Source organism: Mixophyes fleayi, chromosome 7, assembly GCF_038048845.1.
Source record: "Mixophyes fleayi isolate aMixFle1 chromosome 7, aMixFle1.hap1, whole genome shotgun sequence".
NCBI lineage: Eukaryota > Metazoa > Chordata > Amphibia > Anura > Limnodynastidae > Mixophyes > Mixophyes fleayi.
The window spans coordinates 94,161,341-94,178,210 of record NC_134408.1 but is presented as its reverse complement, the minus strand read 5'-3'; the positions used below and the strand labels follow the sequence as shown (position 1 = coordinate 94,178,210).

Genomic DNA, 16,870 nt, shown 5'->3' with positions numbered 1-16,870 from the left:
GTCATACACTAATTTAACAGTGCTAGGTTTTGGCAGCAGGGTAAGTGTTCAGACAAATTAGAGAGGGGGTGCAATATCATGTTGGAAAAAGATAAGGTGAAGGGAAAAAAAATATTATAATTAAGTGCAATGAGGTCTGCGCAGTGTTGTAAACAATGCATCTGGCAATTGATTGCACAAAAAAATTGTAATTCTCATTCTATATCTATCTAGACAATTGTATAGTACCATTTCTATAGTACTTTACCAAATGTTATATTGTACCAAGTTGTCATTGAATTGGAATGCATGCCCAAAAGGGCGTTTGAATATTAATAATTACTAATCCTTAATTTTTTCAGCTATAAACTATTGATTGTTGAATCTTCTAATTCAACAATGTTTTTAAATGTCTAGAGAGGGGTATATTTAAGAAAGCACGGTAGTGCACTATCGTGCACTTACCGTGTAAATTAGGCCAGGATGTGCTCTCCGCAAATTTATTAAAGGTGCATCGCAGCAGATATCATTGATATCTGCTGCTTTGCACTCCTGATCGTTTTTGCGAGCAGTCACCATTCAACAGAATGGTGACTGCTCCTGGCCGCAATCTAACAAGTCCCGAAAAAATATTTTTTTCGGGAACTTGTTGTGTTAATGTACGCCAGCTGCTGAAGCTGGCGTACATCATAGGAATTACTTGTAAAAGTTGTGCTCTTCGGTATGTCCAGCTCTGCTCCGGAGAGCAGAGCTGGACAGCGCATGCGCAGGGAGTGATCTTGTGATCCCTCCCTGTCACAGCCTCAAGTTCTCCGGTCGGCACATGCGCAGTAGCATGAAGAAGATAAAGTGCACCGAAGAGGAGGAGATCCGGAGCCATCGCGACCGAAGAGGCAGTGGTGAGTATGGTTTTTTTTATCACAGAAACAGCAGTTTTTGGAACTGCTGTTTCTGTGTTACATTTTTAATAAATTTGAGAAATACATCAATTCTTATCCATGCGATAAGGATTGATAAGTATTTCTCGTTTTGTCCGATAAATGATAAATGTGCCCCAAAATATTTAAGCATTTTTTTTTTAAAAAAAAATGTGAATTATGGCTACTTTCAGATATTGATTTTTGTTCCAAATAAAGTTTAAACAAGATACATTCTTTATTCTTGTCCAGTTAAAAGTCCCAAATATGTATTTTTATTACAGTATACTAAAAAAAACAATTGGTTTGTAGGATTATTTTCTACTTATTAAGCTCACTATTTAATGGTGATTTTATAATGTTCATGTGTATATAGTGCTCTATGGGGGATTTACATTAATACTGATTAAACCTTCCTAGATGCAACTTAATTTTTAACTGAAGAAAATGGTGTAGTGTTCACTGTGTATATTTTGTTTCTTTAGAATAAAGCTTATTTGAAGAAGGATAAAAAAAAAAAAAAAAGCGTTCCAAGCTTAGACTCTGCCCTGTCCTCCCTCAGTCTGGGCGGTGTGAGAGGCCTCTTTGTGTCTGGCTGTGACACAGGAGCAGCAGCAGGAGAAGGAGGAGGAGGTTTGTGTATGTGAGAGAGAAAGAGAGGGGAGGTGGAACGGTGCCTTCCTCATCAACACTTCAATCTTCAGCTCCCCTCCTCCTCAACCCCCTCACATGAGGAAAACACCCCTTGAAGTGGCTTCACTAAGGCAGGAGAGGGGAGCTGCTGCCTTGTCTAAGGGAGTTCAGATGGCTTAAAATGCTTGAAGGACCTATCTGACACAGTGGCAGAGTGATTCAACACAGCAAGACACATCCTTTCTGCAGCCTGTACAGGGCCTCATCTTGGGAGGATAACTCCAAGCAAGCTGGGAATATCTTGGATTTGGGACAGACAGCTGCCTGCCTATATACTAACAGTATTTTTGCTGGAAGCAGAAATTTTGCATCTGATTGCTGAAACGATCTACATCTTACACAAATGGAATGTATGGGTAGAACATTATTTACAGGGGAAGGAAGAAAATTAACTGAGTAACTCTGTATAAAATATCAAAGGGGAATGTTGCAAAATATGGATGAAAGGCAACAAAAGGAATGACCTGTTTGAGACTAAAGAAACATTCTCTTTTTGTCATTTGTTGAAACAATACTTTCTATTTTTACCAGAATATAGATACTATTTTCACTTCTTTAATTACATTTATGTAACAGAGAACAAAGCTACCAAATATAACTATTTAGGCAGAATGGATTTGGAAGTATTTATTTTTACACCTACAAGAGGAAAGACATCGGTGTAGAGCCCCCGAGTAATATTTTGCTTTAGGATGTGTCTTTAATAGGACCTTGTTATAAGCTCATTTTGTTGCTGTGAAAAAGTGTGAAATACTTTTACGTTTCTTAGGGAGAAGAGACTCCCGCAGGCATAAGATCTTCCCAGGAATGAGCATTATCTGACGGGAGAAGGATATCTACTCCCCCAGGAGTCCCTTGTTTCTAGGCCCTCTGCCCCTCATGGATTAGCAGTCAGAATCACGTTTATTGTGAAATCGGATTATAGCCAAAAGACTCTGATACTTTTTTTATTTTTTTTCCTTCCCTGTGTCTACTTCTTGTCCCATATATTTGGGATCACCCAGGTTATGGCTTCAAATCAGAGTCTGGTCCTTCTGCTGCTTGCCTTACATTCCACCCTGCTGCTGGCCACAGCTGCTGGTAAGTCATGTATACATCTGGCATATTATTTGATACAAACATAGAACTTTGAATGTAATCTGTAATGAACAGTGAATATTTCAGCCTGAGGGCCGGTGAAAAAGCAATACCTTTTTTCTAGGTTTGATTTTCTGTGGCAACAAATATCCTGGTCTGTGAGTGGCGCAGTCAGGCTTTTACAGTAACACATTAGCAAACCTTTGTTTCATTTGAAAATGAATATATATCTAAATGTCATGCTTGTGAGTAAAAAGTGATTGTTTAATAGTCTGCATTACTGACATGGAATGACAAAGGTCTATAAAAAATAGGAATGGAAGGGATGCAGGACCTGCTGGGGTATCTTTGTCAGACCACAGTGTGTATGTGTGTGTGTATGTGTGTGTATATATATATATATATATATATATATATATATATATTATAAAAAAAAATTCTATTTATTTTTTTCAAGTGGGTGGGAGTGGCATCCAGTGGGCACCTCATGGTCACACAGTGGGAAGAATCTTTGCAGACATCTCCAATTTCTTTTCATGATAAACTCATTGGGCCTCAGTTTGAAGAGTCATGGCTCCACATACCTTACATGTGCATTACTAAATATAAACATCAATAATGATTCATGTCATGCAGCATACTGCTGATTTCTGCCATAGCCAGGATAAAGCTTAATGAATCTGTTCATTTAGAGACAATCAGGATGACCTTTAGATAACATATGCTATATTTTACTTGGGGATAACCATTCATTCACCTACTTGCGTTTTTCTTTCCATGCACCAAATGTGCTTATCTTCTAACCCAGACAGCTGCTTTCTTTCTAGCACTGTACTCTAAAGTGTGGCCTTCCTGTACCATGAGGCATCTATGTATCAGGGGATGGGGGACAGGGGGGAATTCTGCCCCCTGGCTGGTCCCGTTGTGGACTACCGTGGGCAGGGTCACTTGACAATCTGTTGGGGGGGAATGATGGTTCCATCTAAAATGTTCCTAACAGGCTGCCTTCTCGGGCTACAATTTTCCAGCCAGCCCCTGCCCATGTAAAAGATGTGTGCTGTCCTTCAGCTGCAGACCATTCACACTGCTTATTAGGTGTTGTCATCCTATTCTGACCTGGTATTGTGAAGACTGAAATATAATTACACAAAGTTATTTAGTAGTGTCAATCCACAATGGTGCTGTGACATAGGTATTTCTGTCTGCTTTCCTGGAAGTGGCCATCTTGAAAAACCATTGATGTTCTTTTGGAGAAAAGGATTCGTAACTGGTTTAAAATGAGTCCCGTGAAAGAACACAATGTAACCTTATGTTTTCATGAATTCTCAAAAAAACACATTAACTGTAAATTATAGAATGGGTACAAAATGTGTTAAAACATCTCCACACTAACCCACATCATAAGCAGTGTATGTATTAAAAAAATAGGAGGTAGTGAAGAGGAAATAACATTACAATCTTTGGTTTATATTGATTTATTTTCTTGTGGAATTTTTTATTAGACAAACATTCCCTGGTAAGTGCCCCAGAATACATATTGCTCACATTGGTTAAAGCTTTTAGCTAATATTAGAGCTGGTTTTTATAGACCATTTGTCCACTTTATCACAGAATAGCGATTATGTTCAGCACATGATGTTGCCATATGGACAAATAAAAGACAATTTTCCTAAAAAAAAAACCTTATGCAGTGCCCCATCTCGTTTTCTGAGTAAATTTAGTAGCAATCATATTCTTTAACTATTTCATATCTAGTTATATTTTTAATGGGAATCAGTGGATGCATATTTGTATCAGTCCATTACATTAATACTCTGTTCCCATTGATTACTTTTCTCTCAGCCTCTGTAAATTCCTGGTGGATCTACATTAATGGGTTAATTATACTTTCTGCAAGCAAAGAGTACAGCTAGGTAAAAAATGACACTAAATGGTTCCTATTACCATAAGAGAAGCCTTACTGAGACCTTATTACTTAGCTAAGGAAACTATTAGGTAAATCATTATCAATTAATCATATCTCTTCCATCAAATTATCCACAACCACAATTGAGCCAGCCCATTTACAACGTGGGCCTGCATTGCACAAATCAAGTATCAATACATTTATACACAGACAAATGGACAGTAAATGCAAAAGTATATAATATAATACATTTGTGTACAGGTAAAAGGCAGTTGGTAGGATATGTATAAGGGTAAAAAAATCATTAAAAATGTATTCCAAGTAAAACAACCTACATGGTCTTGCATGACCAAGTATGAAACCTCTGATTTTGCTTAACATTTATATATTTGTGCTTTGTCAGTGCCTTGCTGTCTGCATGCTGGGTTTTTAATGATGGACTTGTTGCCATGCTGCTAATATTAGAGAGAGGTTTGGAAATTCTGATTTGCTTTTTGAGTTTCTGAAGTATCAGATTTGTAAAACGCGGTTGGTTGTTTCTTCATACTCTAGAACCCTACAAACATTATATAATATTGTTGATAATACACCTAGAGGGGGGTGAAGTTTGCCTGTTTGGTGAGGGCTCCCTGCACACTGCGTGACTTTCTACAGATAAGATTACGTTCTGTTCTTTTTTCCCTAAATGTTCCTCAATAGAAGATACACTCAACTGCATCTACAGTGGACCCCATTTACAAAGTGCACTGGGGGATCACTGCAAAATTGCCTGGGTGCAACTAGACGTCCACCCAGCGTGCTTCAGTTCCTACCCTCTACTCTTAGGAGTCACTGCCAGCAAACTAGAACTGTCCCTTGTTGTGTGAGGTAGCAGAAAAATATGCAAAAATGGATAACTGTGAAAATCATCATCAACATTTATTTATAGCAAATTCTGTAGCGATTTACAATTGGGAACAAACGCTAATAAAACGATACTGGGTAATACAGACAGACACTGTGAAAATGGATAAACGTCACATCAAAGTCCAACAATTTACCACTTTAGAACCATGCCTTTCACGAAGTTATACTCTTACATAAAGATAAATTATGAGAGTGAGTTGACATGACCATGGCTGCTCTTATTACATGTGGCGGTATTGTATGTTTTGAATTTTTTTGTTTTGTTTTCTACATTGGACAAAGAGAATATAAAAATGTGTTTCTCTACCGAAGTGGAATTGGAAAGTGCAAAATGTGTCCCATTAAAAGTATAGAATGGACGTGATCTACACCAGTCATTGTTAAAATAGCTGCGCTCCCTTCTGCAAGACAAAAAATGCCCCCGTAAGTGCTCGCTTTATCTTGTTTTAATAGTTTTGCCCTGCAAAATGAAATCTCATTTTTGCACTGGTCCACATAACTAAGCGCGTTTAGGGTACCTATTTTATGCTTCGCAAGGAACGCCCTCGCTCCTCCCAACTTCCCCCATCAGTTGGTACAGACATCCGCACCTCTGCAAATGTCGCTATCTTACTCCGCAACACTTGTGCTTTGGCAGATAGCTAGGCACGTCTGCACTAATCAAGGCTCACCGCACCAACTAAGAAGATTTTGCGCTGTGACTCAGACGTGAGGTCTTTAGAGTGACAAGTTATTTTACAAGTGCCTCTTTCCGTCATAATAGTCATTTCAGCCTTAATTCATGATAAACATACATTGCCGGGTGGGGAGGTGATGACAGATCTGTAAAACACTGACCTTATGAGTATTATCGCTAGTACATGTATGTATGCTTTTTATTCTTTTGTGGTATTGCTTTGTAGACCTCTATGGAATCGCCATGTGTTATCTACAATTGTCAAACTGTTCCAGTGCTTTATCAAGTTTTACTTGCTCCCTGTAGATTGTGTTTCGTGCAGAAGAACCCACAATTGTTTGTGTCTACCACATTCACTGCATATCCTAGATCCTGGTGAACATGTCTCCATGAGGATTACAGCAAATACTGATTAACCCTGTTTGTTAGCAGCATTTGGCAACAAACCAGAAATCCATTGCAGGCCCCTCTGATGACATTGGCGGTTAATTGTGCTTTTGACATTGGAACCTCCCAGACATGTACATCAAAGGGATGTCTTTTACGGTCTCTAATAACTGTATAGTCTCAAATCTGTCAGAGCAGTCTTCTGGTGTGATTACGTTGTGATGCTGCTGGTGTGCTAGTAAAGTTGCTGACCCAGATGGAAATTGAGGCTTGTCTCCTTTTCTTTTCTTCTAATCAATAGTAACAGACGTTGTTGAGTGTGGTAGACCATCACATAACTGGAGTGGTTCTTTTGCATGGGAGTTGCATGATAGGAAGGTGTCCTGTGTTTGATGTTATGTTTATCGTTTGTGGACATCAGGAGTTGGATATTTGGAAACAATAAATGTAAACGAGACAGATTGAATTATTTCCCTCCTAGTTTCTAAAGCATTGCAAGAAAAAGGAGATGCTTCATCCACCACTGAACCATAACAAAAGTCAGACCAGACCGCTGTCCTTTGTATATAATATGCTTCCAATAAAACATCATTGTCCATGTTTTAAGATTAAACATAGATACAATATACATCTATTCCATAGAGGTTTTTCCATGAGATAACAAAAAGTTAAGTAAGTTGGGATCAGTATCTATCTGGCTCTTTGTCCAGCTCTGGTATCAGACATGGATAATTCTGTAGTACTCTGATAATTTTCCCTTGAACTGACTAAAGTGCCAAGACCAACAAGTAATAGTATCATACTGGAGGTTTCCGGGCCAAACTATTTTTAGTTAAAAATAAATATTAGGTAAAAGTAACAACATATAAAAATGGGTACAGGTGCATAAAATATAGTAACAACATTATGTGTTACATAATAATATAAATCCTGTATGATTACAAATTAGCTATCTGGTATGATTTAATTGTGCAATAATTGCAAAGGAAAAATCAGATATTTACCATTATGGGAACATAAACATATATGAGACTTGGATATGTCAAAATAGCTGTTTCCTCTGTTTAAATAAATATGAAGTCAAACATTTTTAAATAAGGAATGCATGTTTTTTTTTATCCAGAATGCTGGATTCAGGTGTTATATTGGATAAGGTTTTGTACCCCTGACATAGAGAACCATAGCTAAAAAAAATTACTAAACACACTTAAAATGAACCCAATCTTATTACTGTATATAGTTGTGTTCCTCTAGTTTTAGATGCATAGTGATTATATCTGTCATTTTATTGCAGAACAGCAACAATTATTTACTTTATTTATTGGTCTTTCTGTTTTTTGGACCATTTACTGAGGTTTCTGGATAAAATTTCCCAAACTTTTGTAAATATACAAATGTAAGTAAATTGGCCAGTGAAGCAGTGGCTGAAATGTAACAAATGAGTCAGGAATAGTAATGTCATGACCAGGATGAATAAATGCACCACCACATTGGTAAAGTCTTTGTTTGGAAACTAAAATCATAAAGGTGACCTGGTGAAACCAGAATCAATTTTAACAAATCTGTTTCTCTAAAGAGCTGTACATTTTAATCACCAAGTGCACAGGGGGATGTTCGTTATCTGCGCCCTCTGAGCCTTGGGCAGCGGATGGGCAATGAAAAACAAGTGCAGGGATGCACGTTTACTATAGATCAGTGAAGGTACATGCCATAAAATTCTTAAACACTTATTTTTTTCTATTGCCCATTTACGCACATGCATGTGAGTGAGCAGTCCATCTATCATAATGGAATTTATTAGTACTAGTAGTATCAGAGTGTAAATGGCTTCAATGTTAGTTACATCGGTGGCCACTGGATAGGAGTTATGCTGGTTATGTGACATACTTGCAAGAATGGGAAATCCATCTATTTTGTAATCCAGACACGATTGTAAAACTGAAGACAACTATGCCTGTTTGTTAATAAAAGGTATTTGCTGGATAGTGCTCATACTAACTGAACAAATCATTTCTTTAGCTTAGCAAAATGACACCTAGGGCTAGATTTACTAAACTGTGGATTTGAAAAAGTGAAGATGTTGCCTATAGCAACCAATCAGATTCTAGTTTAATTTGTTTAGTACATTCTGCAAAATGACAACTAGAATCTGATTGGTTGCAATAGGCAACATCTCTACTTTTTCAAATCTGCAGTTTAGTAAATCTAGCCCCTAGTCTCATACTGAATACAGTATTGGCTCAGTCACCGGCAATGTGTTTGGTAATTTGTGTCTCAGAGATGTACAGTGAGTGCCTTTGGCATAATATGATGAAAATGCATTGTGCTATCGTGTAAGTGGAACTTGCCTTGATACGTAGAGCTGTAAATCTCCATGAGAACAAATTGTGTGGTATGAAGGACATTCTCCTCTAGTGAAAGCACTGCTAAAGCAGATAATAATGTTTTTACTAGGGTGAAATACAAAACCATTTAGCTTAGAAGACTCCTTACAGTTGGATTAACAATTTTCAACATATCAAGGACAATCGTGGTAGTTCAGGCTTTTAGTATTAACACCTTCTTCTACCACTAATTCCATCATCAGTTTCCAAAAGTGATCCTAATATGCAGATGAAAACGAAATTTAAAGGGACACTATTGCATTTCCTTTATGTGAAAACAAATTAAAATGTGTTTTTGTATGTATAAATACACTAAAAGGAATTTTCATGATAATTAGAATTATTTGCTCTATATAAATAGGTAAAGTACATAACAGGAAAGCATGTTTTGCTGATAACAGTAATTTTATTATTGATTTAAGTCATTGACATGCACAGGGCAGACTTTCAGAGAAATATGGCAGTAGTCAGTGAGCAGCTGTATTTTGTAGAAAGGTAAGACGTTATACAATTAATATCTGAATATTTTTTTAAATTTTAGTTCTTTAAACATAGGTTTGTTTTATGTAATGCAAGGCTACAAAAATAAAATGTCAAGGTTATGTATTTCTGTAAGAGCTTTGCAAGGTCTCTCTCTTGCTCTATTCAGTCAATTAAAGCAGCACAATCCCATGAGAAAAGCAGGTGTTTGGTTTTTTTTAAAAGCATATTTTATTGAAGAGGTTCAGAGACATTCAGTACAGTAATATTTGCATACACTAGAATTCAATTACAGGTGTAACTAACATACAAGAATATTCATATTATTGCTGATTCAGTGGGTATAATTGCCAAAAAGCAGCTTTAATTAATCTTTTTGTTTGTTTTTTTACATAAGACACTGGGGGTATAAGAAAAATGTTGGTATTTACCATTTCCCTTGTTCTGTTTTCATATTCAGACTGTTATTAATTATTTATGACTCTGGACTACCATAGCAACCACAGTCACATGATGTAGTGAGCAGAGGCTTTGAAACAGTCATCTGAGCTCTATCTGCACTGTGACAACTTCCATCTCTGCCATCACATGACATGTTGATAGCTGTGACTCTGGGTAGCAGACTGACTGTGTCTGTGTCTGGCAGCCATTGTTTGCCTGAAAGCTTTTGTTAAAAGCTACTGATTTGTAGGAGGATACCTAAGTAAATTGACAGATGCCTGCTTAGAAGGTGCTTAAGTTGTTATTTAAAGAAGAAAATATATTCTGTGTGAGATTGCTGCTTGAAGTTTGCCACACTGGTTTCTATGGTAGAGAAATCTCCAATTGTTTCTCACCTCTATGAGGAGCGTGCAAAAGTGACCAGGAGAATTCAACTTGAATAGCGCACAGGAGTGTCATTGCCTGAGGGTCCTATAGGACCCTGTACTGAATGGGAATTCCCCTTATGTGTGTGTCAATTTACCCAGTTATATATATATATATATATTTTATAGATCTGACTGGAAAAATCATATACCGATAACTTTCTATTTTATGTGTTTGAAACCCCAGTGATGTCTGGAAAATATCGCAGCAGAGCAGACATTCTGTGGACTGTACTTGGTTAAAATAGGTTTTTTACATGGAAACTATTTTGCAGATTTGGAAAGGAAAAGTAACTAATTGCTGATGTTCAGTAATGTCATGCACATAGACATGAACACTGACAGTCACTATGAGGGGCACTTCTGAGCAACTTGCCACCAAGTAAGATAATAATGCCAGGGCAGAATAATGCCTTGGAAGTAAGGGATTATTTTTAATGTAAAAGTAAGAAGAATGTAAGAATCCAAAGTAATTGGATTTACAAAGGGCACATCTTTATCCATTAATAGTAGTAATGTACGACACCATAGAAACATTTATTCATACCTCCCAATATTTCGGAAGCCCTCAAAATGGGCGTGCTCTGTGAGGAGGTGGGAGTGGATAAGCAGATGGGGCGGGGTTTATATTGTCCCAAAATTGTTTTGTAGTTTTATTTAAATTTCTGTGTGCAGATAATTCATTCACTCCATATCATTATATAATATGCTCATTAGATAGAAGCATGAAAGCATGCTTTAATTTATTTATGAGGCCATATATATTTTACCATTAACACATTTTTAAATTGAGCGAGAGTGATACCAGATGATGGGACCTGTTTAATGACTCATGAATGATGAGTCCATACTGCCGAATAGATCAGTCAGGAGCAATAACTGCTGTTTACCTTTGGTGAAATACGGCTAGAAAGGACAATTACTGCTGCACTACCACCTAAAGTAGTAAACACTTTTGCTCACTACTTTAAAATGGCTGCAGAACAGGAGTGCGAGCGGGGGGCCCAATGAGAAGCCACATTGTCCATGATTGCTGGTTCTTGTTTGTCCTCCTGCTCATACACCCTCCAAAACAATGCTTTGTTTTTTAGTCGGGGCTCCAAGGAGTGGGTAGGGCTGTAATGCTACTCTCCCTGCCAACGTGGTACAGCTTTAAAGGCGGTATCTTACCAGTAGGGTCTCCTTAAGTTTATGTCTTGTAGTATGTATTTAGGGGATGTTTACTAATAAAGTGAAAATTGGCAGTGGGCAGTTACCAGCATAGATTTAATTGATTTAATGTGTCAGACAATGAAAGCGAATGTCTGATTAATTACTATGGATTTTCCACATTGTAAATTAATAATTCCCTTTATCTGTTATTGTTTCACCTATTTCTATGTCTATTTCAAACTTTGCAAAAAGTGATTTGCTGTGAAACAGTACTCATTAGGTGCCCATATTTTATATTGTTTGGTGTTCATACATGCAATGTTTTATCCTTTTGCGATATAACTAAACAACTTTAGTTACAGAAACTTTCAGGAACTGCCTCAGTACATTTTATTTCTACAGTGTCTGTATTTTATCTAAACTGATTCTGCAAGAAAATTGCCAGTGAAAATGATTTAAGAAGCACAATTCGGTGTGCAATTATATTCCTATGGCTACTAATACTATTTTTAAATGTTCTAACTTATTATTATTTATTATTATTATTATTATTATTATTATTATTATTATTATTATTCTGTATTCAACACAGAAACATGGGTTCTAAAGTAGAAAAAGGTAAAGGCACTCAAGTAGTGCAATTTACTGTGTGCTACGGGCTCCTGTGTCATATAAGATGTGTAACCTTGAAGCATACCCTAGTTGATGGGCTGTTCTATAATTGACTAAGCAAGCATCTTAGATCAATATAAGTAAATGATAGATTTCACAGTGTTGTGTAGAGCAGGTTTGCCAAGGTTTTTTAAAAATGAGAGGAGCAATGCCTTATGGGCTTGTTCACACTTACCTGCTGTTAATACGCTTTTCAGCCGCTATCTAACGCCTGGAAACCACATTACAATAAGATGAATGATTACTTATGGGCTTGTCTCTATCTCTGTGTCTAAAATTGCAACTCCACACTTCTCATTTTTAGAATGCATCATGACCTATTTGTGCTAATGCTACTAGTGCAACACACAACTCGTGTAATTCGCTTGAAAACATTTTAAAATACATCAAGAAAATGCCTATAAGTGCAGATCGATTATCGTATGTTATACTAATTTTCCTAGCCCATATGTGTGACCGAGTCCTAAATTATAACTCTAAACATATACAGAGGGAAAAGAACATAATTTATTAAAAGCTGTGACTAGAAACCTTGATGTATTTGAGTAGAGAAAACAGTCAAATAACTTATGTATAGCAATGTAATAATATATCAGATATAACAATGAATTCATTATAGCAAATGTATGATAATATGATCATAATGATAATGCAATATGATAATGTATCAGATACAGCACCTATAATAAAGGATATAAACAAAGTCTTCTCAATTTGGAGAGGGTAAATACATTAGTATGGTAGTAAAACAGAACTTTGGACATAAACTCACTAGTTTTGAAACTGTTAGCTCACTGGGTGAGTAGATGGATCAATGGTCATATACAGTCATGGCCAAAAGTTTTGAGAATGACACAAGTATTTGTTTTCACAAAGTTTTCTGCTTAAGTGTTTTTTTAGACATTTTTGTTAGATGTTGCTATGGTGTACTGAAGTAAAATTACAAGCATTTCATAAGTGTCAAAGGCTTTTATTGGCAATTACATTGTTTATGCAAAGAGTCAATATCTGCAGTATTCACCCTTCTTTTTGAGGACCTCTGCAATTCACCCTGGCATGCTGTCAATCAACTTCTGGGCCACATACTGATTGATGGCCCCTTATACTTGCTTAATCAATGCTTGGAGTTTGTCAGAATTTGTGGGTTTTTGTTTGTCCACCCACCTCTTGAGAATTGACTTCAAGTTCTCAATGGGATTAAGGTCTGGGGAGTTTCCTGGCCATGGACCCAAAATTTTGATGTTTTGATCCCAGAGCCACATGGTTATAACTTTTGCCATATGGCAAGGTGCTCCATCATGCCGGAAAAGGTATTGTTCGTCACCAGACTGTACTTGGATCTTGGATGGTTGGGAGAAGTTGCTCTTGGAGGATGTTTTGGTATCATTCTTCATTCATGGCTTTGTTCTTAGGCAAAATTGGGAGTGAGCTCACTCCCTTGGCTAAGAAGCAACCCCACACATGAATGGTCTCAGGATGCTTTACTGTTGGCATGACACAGGACTGATTGTAGCGGTTACCTTTCCTTCTCTGGACAAGCCCCAAACAATCTGAAAGGGGATTCATCAGAGAAAATGACTTTACCCCAGTTTTCAGCAGTCCAATCCCTGTACCTGTTGCAAAATATCAGTCTGTCCCTGATGATTTTCTTGGAGAGAAGTGGCGTCTTTGCTGGCCTTCTTGACACCAGGCCATCGTCGCCTCATTTCGCCAAAAGTTTTCGCCTCACTGTGCGTGCAATGCACTCACACCTGCCTGCTGCCATTCCTGAGCAAGCTGTGCACTGGTGGGGCCCCGATTCCGTAACGGAATCAACTTTAGGAGACGGTCCTGGCACTTGCTGGACATTCTTGGGCGTACGGGAGCCTTCTTCACAACTTTTGAACCTCTGTTCTTGAAGTTCGTGATGATCCGATAAATGGTTGATTTAGGTGCAATCTTACTAGCAGCAATATCCTTGCCTGTAAAGCCCTGTTTGTGCAAAGCAATGATAACTGCACATGTTTCCTTGCAGGTAACCACGGTCAACAGAGGAAGAACAATGATTTCAAGCACCACCCTCCTTTAAAAGCTTCCAGTCTGTTATTCTAACTCAGTCAACAATGCAGAGTGATCTCCAGCCTTGTCCTCATCAACACTCTCACCTGTGCTAATGAGAGAATCACTGACGTGATGTCAGCTGGTCCTTTTGTGGCAGGGCTGAAATGCAGTTAAAATTTTGTTTTGGGATAAAGTTCATTTTCATGACAAAGAGGGACCTTGAAATTAATTGCAATTCATCTGATCACTCCTCATGACATTCTGGAGTATATGCAAATTGCCATCATAAAAACTGAGGCAGCAGACTTTGTGAAAAATATTTTGTGTCATTCTCAAAACTTTTGTCCATGACACTATATAACCACCTGCAATTTTGTATATGATGCTGTAGCTAGCCACAGATACATAAATAACATGATGTAGAAGTGGCCACAGTTTAGAAAAATAACACAGGAACTTAGCGTTTCCTGCTATCTACACTTAATCTCTAGACTCCTGATGCTGAAAAATCTGTAATGAATACCAGTGGTGAGCACAGTGCACTGCAGTTCTTTCCATATTTAAACACCTTCTATCTTGTCATATGCACACTGTGGTGCCAAGATAGCAGTGTTAGAATATGGTGAGAAATCACAGTTGTTGTTTTCCGACAAAAACACAGCATGATGCTCCAGTTCATTCTTCAGGCAATTCAACCTGACGCTGAGCAGCAGCACCAGTATGGTCTGGTCGTATGCCATGACATAGCATCACATCCTGGTAGTGGATTTGACACTTTTCAGGACCTCCCTACCCCTTTTCCAAAGACCTGATTCTGGCCTTAGGACTCTGTTCCATCTTACAGTCCTATTGGTTAATAAAGTGATGATTGTGGTAACATTGTTTTGATTTTCAGAAAATTTACTGATATTTTGAATTTTCTTTAAAGAGCATGTGATGCCAAAAATATAAGTATATAATAAATATACCTATCCCTTCAAAAGAATTTAAATACTTTCACATCAGACACTGGTTATCTGAAATTTTTTATTGTAAGAACTTTCTCTTGAAATCATTTGGAATGTATACTTGTTACTTCACACAAGGCTCTCCACATGCTTAAATCACAGTGAGATGCAAATTAAATTACTAAATAGGTTGTAGCTTACCCAGCTAGACTTTACAAAATGTGACCTAATCAAATAAAATGTTACTGTCATAACTGTATTGAAATTGGCAATGTTATTCATGTATCTTGGAAGTGTCCAATAATCCAACCACTATGGAAAAGTCTTTTCCTTCGCTAATAATGTAGAACAATTACTCCATCTCCAGAGTTACACCTCTATCCCTATAAAATCCTAAAACACAACAGATATCTAATGGGACATATATTCCTAAATATGTAAGTGGAGTGTTGTGGTAATACAGAGCTGCAGTGAAACGTCAGGTTGACCCTGAACAATTTTGTTTACTTTCTTAGTTCATAGCGGAAATTTACAATATTGAGATTTATTTATGTAACGGCAGAATGTATAAACTAGGGTCATGGAGAGCAGCCTGTCAAGGTTTTCCTGATCTCTCCCTCTCTTTTTTACTACTAAATTAACAAACCTTTTGTGCAGCCTTTCCCATCCAGCAGCCTATAACTGATGTGCAAAGAACCTGTGGAATGTGAACAGTGACCAGGTTACAATATCAAAGCCGTAAAATAGTACAAAATAATAATAGCATTGTCACCAATGTGTTGTTTTTTGTTTTTTTTTAAGCAGAAGCAGCATATAATGTATTCAATTCAACCATTCCCCTATTTGAAGTGAAAGTGTGAATATTAGGATCACTTTACACATGGGTGGTTATGTTTCATAGTCATTACTAAAATTGATTAAGGTTTCTGTAATAAATTAAACATTGTATAGTTTCATTATAGATATGGTTGGGCAAGTTCAAGGTTTAAAAATTGCAGGGTAATGGGTTTTTGAACATTTGGATGGAGCTATAGAGCATATGGAATTGTTAAATCCTCCTAAGAAGTAGACATGTATTATATATAGCTGTGTTTGCAATATGACTTAATGAAATACAATTTCTAGACTCCATACGGAATAAAAGTAAGAAACACAGGAATCGATGACATAGCTGACAGTTATCCCCCGTTTCCAGGTTTCGAACACTTACCCCTGAAAATTTTTGTCCCTGTGTATGTCCCTCTTTTTCAATACTGACCAACGTATAACTCCATATGTAGCAAGTAATTATTACTATTCTTATTCTCTGGGCTTTATGTTGTGACCTTCATTGTAGAATCCACAAAAAGTATACTAACTTATTTTAATATGCATGTCATGAAATTTGTAACTGGCTTAAAATCCACCTGCTCAACAGCAATTTTTTCCCCTGGTGATTATTTTAAAAACATCTAGGGGTAAATGTAACAAGCTGAGTTTTCCGGCGGGTTTGAAAAGTGGAGATGTTGCCTATAGCAACCAATAAGATTCTAGCTATCATTTTGTAGAATGTACTAAATAAATGATAGCTAGAATCTGATTGTTTTTTCAAACCCACCAGAAAACTCTCGGCTTGATGCATTTACCCTGTAGAGTAAGATGAGACGGTGAACTATGCATACAGTGTTCTACAATAAAATGGCTGCTGTTAAGCAACCAATAGGGGATTGCATCATATAGCAGTGAGCCACATACAGTAATTCTCCTGACCAGAGTTCAGTCTCTGCCAGTCGCTCTATCCACTTACTG

The 16,870-nt window shown here is 37.2% G+C and overlaps 1 protein-coding gene across 1 annotated transcript in view; it reads left to right on the top strand.

Annotated features, from left to right (window-relative positions):
* Positions 1 to 1,479: 1,479 nt before the first annotated feature.
* Positions 1,480 to 16,870, top strand: part of BMPR2 (bone morphogenetic protein receptor type 2) — a 152,038-nt gene continuing 136,647 nt past the window's right edge. Inside the window, exon 1 of the mRNA XM_075180138.1 lies at positions 1,480 to 2,669. Within this exon, the coding sequence (XP_075036239.1) occupies positions 2,597 to 2,669 (73 nt within the window). The 5' untranslated portion in view covers positions 1,480 to 2,596. The remainder of the gene's footprint in view (positions 2,670 to 16,870) is intronic.